At 37.9% G+C, this 7,702-nt stretch overlaps 1 protein-coding gene across 1 annotated transcript in view; it reads right to left on the bottom strand.

The window, feature by feature from the left end:
- Nucleotides 1–205: 205 nt before the first annotated feature.
- LOC107656239 (cGMP-inhibited 3',5'-cyclic phosphodiesterase A-like) overlaps nt 206–7,702 on the bottom strand; it is an 87,092-nt gene continuing 79,595 nt past the window's right edge. The window contains exon 18 of the mRNA XM_016443999.1: nt 206–4,491. Coding sequence (XP_016299485.1) covers nt 4,073–4,491 — 419 coding nt within the window. The 3' untranslated portion in view covers nt 206–4,072. The remainder of the gene's footprint in view (nt 4,492–7,702) is intronic.

Below are 7,702 nucleotides of genomic sequence, written 5' to 3'. Positions count from 1 at the left end.
GATCTTACCTTGACTTCGATTGAGACAGGAGCCATTTTCAAGACAAAAACACCTACTCAATTGTAAGAATATTTGACATTTTACCCTTTGTATTGAGCTCGTTTAGTTGAAAACCTTCAGATTATTTAGTCTTGAATGAGGGGTGAAAATCAATGAAGCAAGAAAGAAACAATTAAGAACACAGAGTCATTCAATACCACAGGTATTTCACTCGTATTATTAAACTGTATTCACATTACAACATCCACAATGTTCAGCTTGTGACAGGTTCTAATAATCTCAATATATATTTTCTGTATGTTACATTATACCAAGAGGCACTTCCAGTAAGTCTGGCAATAGAGGAGCTACAGTATAGTGTCTAAATTACAAAACAGTAAAAATAAATAATGTTTATCTAAAAGACTTCTGTTGTCGTCTTCATCATTTTGTCCCTTTTTTTGGCTTTGTTTTTGTTTTGTTTCATTTTTAACCTGTACACAATATCATTTTGTACAAAATGGAACAACAATCAGCGATAAAATGAATATTTCACTTTACGAATACTGGTGATTTACACAGTTTCCCTTTCTATAGGTATTGCTACATGTGTTAAGTGCAAGATACAAGTGAGAAGAAAAATAATTATTTTGTCAGTGAAGTGCCGACTATATAAAAAAAAAAAGTACAAGTCTCATTTCTCTTTCTCAGAGAGGTGTAAAGCTTGTTTGGTTCTCAAGGTGAACGAAACGAGTGGACACGGTTATGAGATGCGTACAGCTGAAGATGAAGGAATGAGCGTTGAACAGGAAATACAAAGGAAAAATATAAAAGGATCAGCCTCTTATGTGAAGTGTAACCTCTTTAAGTCTCGTGTCGACATCCGGTGAACCTGGCATGCCAGTCAAACCGCCTATACTGACAATCAAAAAGATTTGGAATGATGAACCAAGCTTATCAGACTACACTTTACACACAAACTAGCAAGTTGTGCATTTCTGTAATACCTGCACAGGTTTTTTAGCCGAACTGTACAGACTCTAATTTATTTCACTCCTAAGGGCATCTGCTACGTTTAAAAAAACAAAACATGAATTTAGTGAAAATGCCATTATGAACCCATTCAAACAGTTTCTGAAGATTTGTGCTGCCCATTCTGACTCCAGAATCTGGAATCAGAGCCACCGAACGCAGATCAGAGCTGAAAACCCACTGATGGGAGGCACGGTGGAGGACAGAGGCGCATGCTGCCATGCCAACACGCGCAATCATGCAGTGCACGCACGAGCGAGCGCATCAAACGTGTAGGATTCGCTGGCTAATTCCACAGTTTTTGTTGAGTCTCTCTGAATACTGTCTGGGTGGAAGCAAATCTGGGCATCTTTGATGATTCTGGGTTTGAAACATTTTGAGACATCAATATCAATGACCTTTGATCGTCAAAAACTCGCAGTAAGGTAATGACATAAATTTCTCAAACGGAGCAAAAGTAAGATGAAAGGGGCGGAGCTATATTGCATAATAGATTCTTCCATAATGTCACATATTTCTTAGTGAAATTGGGAAATAATGTATTTTATTCCTCAAGATTTGATTGAAGGTTATGATATTATTTTGGGAAATATACAGCGAAAACAACTAATTTAACACTTTGATGCATGATGTCCACTGTAGTGGACAGATCTTTAAAAGCAATTTTTAAGGCGATAACCCTTATCCATAATTCATTGTGACAATCCTTTTTTTATGTTTTATTATGGCAACATAAATTCAAAATGGCAAACAAAAACGATGCACCACATAACAATCACTACCTTTTATTGCAATGCTCAGTAACACTCTCAAATGCATTATTTAAAAAAAAAAAAAGACTAGGAATTAATATATTTTTGTTTTTAAAAAGTAATAAAAACATTATAGTTTTATTTGTGATTTAATAATTAATGCACCAAAGGGTTAATATCTCTTGCTTGGGGTATGATGGTTTATTTAGGGGGATTTTATTATTACGATAAGTTCATTTTATTTTGGGAAATACACAGCGAAGACACCTGTATAATTTGATGCAAGATGTCCACTACACTAGACAGTCATTTTTAAGGTGTTGACTTTTAACCCTTATCCATAATTCATTGTGACAATCCTTTTTAAAGTTTCTGCTTTATGGCAACCTAAATTCAAAATGGCAAACAAAAGTGATGCACCACATAACAACTACTATCTCTTATTGCAGTGGACTGTAACGCTCTCAAAATGCGTTATTGGACTGGGAATTAATATATTTTTGTTTTAAAAAAGGTATTAAAAACATTAAGACTATTTTAATTTGTGATTTAATAACTCATGCACCAAAGGGTTAATATCTCTGGCCTGGGGTTACAAATCTATGGCCTAATGCAGAAATATAATATACCCTCTAAAATTGGGGCCATGTACAAATAAAAAGCACTCATACTGCATCGCCACACGTACTCACAAGCACACACGGCCTTTACATGCTCCTGATGATGTTTCATACTTTGGGGAGAATGGATTTGAAGTCATATTTGGCACACGCACACTTGAGCTATGTGAGATTTACACAGCAACCAAAAGAAAGTGCAACTGGAAATGCTACCAATCTGCTGTACACATTGGGTCGGTATTGCTTAAATAATTCGCCGGACTTCATTGCACCACATTGCCTGATAATATTAAGGCTTACACTGCATTGCGATTGAAGGGGACGTTTCAAAGATGAGCACATGACCGCCGCGTCCTACCTAGGCGTTTTTAATAGGCTCTCCTTCAAAGTGACTGAAGGCGTCCGATTAGACATCGGGCCCGAGGCGATGAAGCCCGCAGAAGTGTTTCATCTCGCCGTTGAGAGCAATCTGCCTCTTTCGGCACATCAAAGGCGAGCGCGGACAGCCGTGTCGACCGGTGCGCGTATCTCATGTGCGGCACATGGTCTCATGTGAGAGGGACGTAGTTCGTCGTTTCATCCCTTGGGCTGAGGAGCTCGCAGTCGCTCACACGCCTGCCTGCATCACCACAGCGGCGGCTGCGTGAGACGACTGTGAAGCATAACCACGGCCTTGTTCGGAGGGAAAACATGCGACTTGCTAGAGCAGTTTACTTGGCTCTCAAAACTAAATTAAATGCAAGAACAGAAGGGGGGAGAATAAGAGCGTCTGTAGTTTTGGACGGTACACTGATGACTAGGGATGACCTGATGCACTATTGCACGCCGTATGCATGTGTATATATATCAAATCATCTGGTAAAACAACGATTGGGCTAAAAGGCCATTGGCATTTTGAAGAAGTTACAGTTTAAAAAACAACTAAAGATACCCTTTGTCCACAAATCAAGATCCAAAAGATTATAAAGTTGCAAGAAAGTCTGTAAAAACCAATGACAGTTATCCGAAAACAGTCTGATCCCGAGAAACATAAAATCTCAGTTCATGGAATGCCGAGGGAAAAAGGTAAAGGGAAGAGAATGACAAGCATTCGGCTCGATGCCTTCAGAAATGAGACTGGAGCAAGCGCTTGCTATAGTGATGCTCTGGAAAGGAAAAACAAAGAGCAATGGCAGGACAGACACGCAAATACATAGTGTATCTTTTTGTAGCATTTTCACAAACGCATGCAGTTTCTGGAGCGTTTGCTTTCGTCCGCTGCCGATGCTGGGATACGCGAACCGGCGAGAGTCACGGTGGATTGGTTTCTCATCCCGACTTTGACGCTAAGCTCCTTGGAAATGCTTGTTGAGCCTGCAAAACGTGTCGCCGCAGATCATTGGGACCCCTGTCGTAGTTTTGGGGGTTAAGGTGCAGCTGGAGAGGGTTTCGCCAGAAGAATTTGCAAAACTGACCAACGTAAGTCTAGAATATATAGGAAACCCCCTGGAGAACTCTATTTTAGCATCAAACCTCAATAGTTCACCACCTGCTCATTGTTACTCAAACCCTCCATCCCGAACCACCCCACCCCACCCTGTTTCCTTTAGGCACATGTTCCCCAAGCATCTACAGTGTTGTGTCTAAGTGATGTGCTGGCAACCATTTCTTAGAAGTCTCGCTTGCTGATAAAAAGCTTTTAGACAACGTCTAAAAAGGGCAAGTCATTCGTTCCGGATCCTCTTTTTCGTCTTCCTCTCGTTTTCCCATTAGCACCGCATCGTCTTCTACAGTCACCGTGTCTCGCTTCGCAGTCTCGGCCGCTTCCTCTACAGTCTCACTATCTGTTTCCTCTGTTTCATGTGTCTCGTCAGGTACAGGACTCTCCTCCTCCTCCGTTGTCTCCTCCTCCTGGTCGTCTGCAGGCTCCTCCTTGCTCCCTGGCTCCTCCTCCTCCTCATCGATGGCTAGGATTGGCTCAGGGGTGTTAGTGAGGCATGTGGACTCCTCCCCTTCTGTCTGGCTTTGGGACTCTTCTGCAATGACCTTCTTCCACATCTCATGGTTCTCCAGCAGGTGCTGGGTGATCTGGCAGAACACTTTCCGTCGTTTCTTGGGTGCTGGTTTCTCTACAGTAAACACAGTAAATAAAGAGAGTGTTAATGGGTTTTTCAGACTAAGAACTTTGAACTATGATTTTTGTTTTTGTAAAGAAATGTTGCATATATATATGTATATATATATATATATATATATACATATACACTGTATATATGCGTGTGTGTGTGTGTGTGATGCGATCTAGGAAAACCCAACACATGGTGAAATTTTCCTTTTATAGGTTTTGATACCATATGAAAGCTGGGTTCAAGCCTTTTCCAAAACTGGTTATCTGAAGTTGGCTGATAGCTATAATTTTCCGGAATGGAATTTTGAGAAAAACGGTTTAAAGTGAGACGGGTTTCACTTTCACTTCTACTTAACGATCGCTGTCTGTCAGGAGTACTATAGGCCTACTGCATCATTACACAAACAGACTAACGTTACCCTGAAGAGGATTTTTCCGTTGTTTATCATGATGGGCATAGTCTCTGAACTTTTGATCACCCCTTGTATGTTTAGATAGCACCAATAGTGTACCTAGTAGTTTACATTTAGAAAAGCGAGCGCAGCGCACCTGTTCATATAACAAACAGACTGTCATCGGACTCCTCCTCTTTAGTAACTTTATCATCCGATCCTTCATCTCTGGATGTGAAATAGTCCATTATAACATCTTTTAGGGCACTGACATCACTAAGATTGAGCAGACTGAGACGAACAAGATCGTCTAGTTAGCAGCTTAAGACTACGTAGTTTTCTTGCGCTCCGCTATCTCACGATATTTAAAAAAAATAATACATTTAAAAAAAACTTTGTGTGCCGTAGTTTACACAGGACTGGCGGGAAATGTGCATTGATGCGCCTTTATTATATATGTTACGTGGTTTATTTTGATAGGTTAACTCGTTGTTCTCTTGCGCTCCGTCATCTCACAAAAACGTTGAATTAAAAAAAACTTTGCGTGCCGTAGTTTACACAGGACTCGCAGGAAATGTGCATTGATACACCTTCTTTCTACATGTTATGTGGTTTATTTTGATAGGTGAACTGTCTTTGTAGTGTTAAGGGAAAGCACCTCCGCAGCGCGTGTTCTTAAACATTAGAGAAAGACAGTCTTTTCAGCATGCCACAATAAATCGCAAATTTTCTGCACTAAACAAGTGAATTTTGCCAAGATATTTTCAGAGATGATAGACAAGATGTTATAGAATAATAACTGAATGAAACCGTAATTTTGACAAAAAAAATCGACATTCGACCTATTTTTCGAATTTCCTGAAAACGTCCCAGCGCGACATCCGACGGGTTTTCCCGGATCGCATCACATATATATGTGGTCCAGGGTCACACACACACACACACACACACATATATATATATAAATCAGACATGCAATGTGTCTTAATTTCTTACATACACATTGATCCACATATATAATAATTAATATTGATAAGATAAATATTTAAATAGCAGCTTTAAGTGATGGTTTTTATTTTTTATAGAGAAATGTTGCATATAAGTAAAAAAATAAGACAAGCAATGTGTCTTTATTTCTTAAATACACACTGATCCACATATATAATGTATATATATATAATTAAAAAAAAATAATATATATACACATACTGTATATAATATAAAAACTGATTAAATTAAATAAATCCAAAGGCATTTTATCCTATATATTATCTTATAACTTGTATTTTTACTGCTTAAATACACACTGATCCACAAAAAAAGTAATTAATATTCATACAATAAATTAAATAAATGCAAATATATATTTTATATTTTATCTTTTATATATATATATATATATATATATATAATACACATAGTTATGTGTCAAAATGCCCATCTTTGCGAGTATCCTCGTAAACAGTTTCTTAAATGAATGTTAATAGTTAAAGATAAAGCATGTGTTAGGCTATATGAGATCCTTAGCCTATATGATGAGATTTTAAAAGGATATTCACCCAAAAATGAAGATACTGTCATCATATACTTACCCTCAAATTGTTCTAAACCTCTATGAATGTCCTTTTCATCCTCAACATAAAAGAAGATATTTTGAAGAATGATCGTAACTAGTTTCTGGTCCCAACTGACTCCAATAGTGTTTTTTTTTTTTTTTCATATATGGAAGTAGTGAGGGCCCAGCAACTGTTTGGTTACCAATATTGTTCCAAATATATTCTTTTGTGTTCAACAGCACGAAGGAATCTCATACAGGTTTAGAACATTAACAGAATTTTCATTTTTGGGTGAACTATAATGTAGCCTAATATAGCTGCTGTTACCATTTGTGTGTTACTACTGTAAATATATATTCAATTATTATTGGATCTCCTTCAATACTTTCAGAATCTTTACTTATTAAAACGATTTTGTTTCTGTATTTTAAAATATATGTTTTATATTAACACATTTTAATGACAGCATATTTATTGGGAAAAAAATGAGTACTTTTATTTTTCAAAATAAGCAGAAAATAGTACAAACTTTGCTAAAGTGATTGTTTTGAACAAGTATTAACTTAGACATTATTTAAAAAAAAACATTATTTTAGCTGAAGTATTTGTATAAATACCGTGAGCCTTTTACCCCGTGTGTGGGGTAAAAGGCCCCTCTTGCCACCTCATACATTTATACAATTTTTAAACAAAATAAACAACTTGAATGATTCATTTTCACACAAAATCTGTTGCTCCATTAATGTTCAATACAACGTGTGCGGTCTTAATGCGGCTCTGCCTGTGCATAAATACCATGTGCGATCAGTGCGTCAAGAGCACTCATACACGCATTATTATAATGGACTGACACGTGCTTACTGTACGACTCCTGTACGCCACCGCAATCGTCTTTACCTTGATTGCAGTCTTCATCTATCAAAACTTTACTAGTGAGACTGGTTATCTAGTCGAGAAACCGTAGTTTGCATCTGGCCATACAGCGGTGGGATGTGTTGAGAATACTTCACACAGCGCGTGTGACGTGTGAGAGCTCGCGCTCTTCAGAGACAATCACAGAATATGACAGAGCTTGTGTTTTAAAGCGAAACACACTGGAAAGAATAATTCACTTAAAACGCTTGCGAGTATCTGTTCTCTCTGCAATCTCTGATGTAATCAGCCTGGTTTCCTTTATATTAGCGCTGTTTTGGACGGATTGTTTGAATGCATTTACTTACCGGATCATTGAACTGAAAACTTTCCCGGAGTTTAGCGGCTTAAA

Source organism: Sinocyclocheilus anshuiensis, unplaced genomic scaffold (genome assembly GCF_001515605.1).
Source record: "Sinocyclocheilus anshuiensis isolate Anshui unplaced genomic scaffold, SAMN03320099.WGS_v1.1 scaffold183, whole genome shotgun sequence".
Taxonomy (NCBI): domain Eukaryota; kingdom Metazoa; phylum Chordata; class Actinopteri; order Cypriniformes; family Cyprinidae; genus Sinocyclocheilus; species Sinocyclocheilus anshuiensis.
The sequence above is the reverse complement of the archived record's forward strand: the minus strand, read 5'-3'. Positions and strand labels throughout refer to the sequence as shown.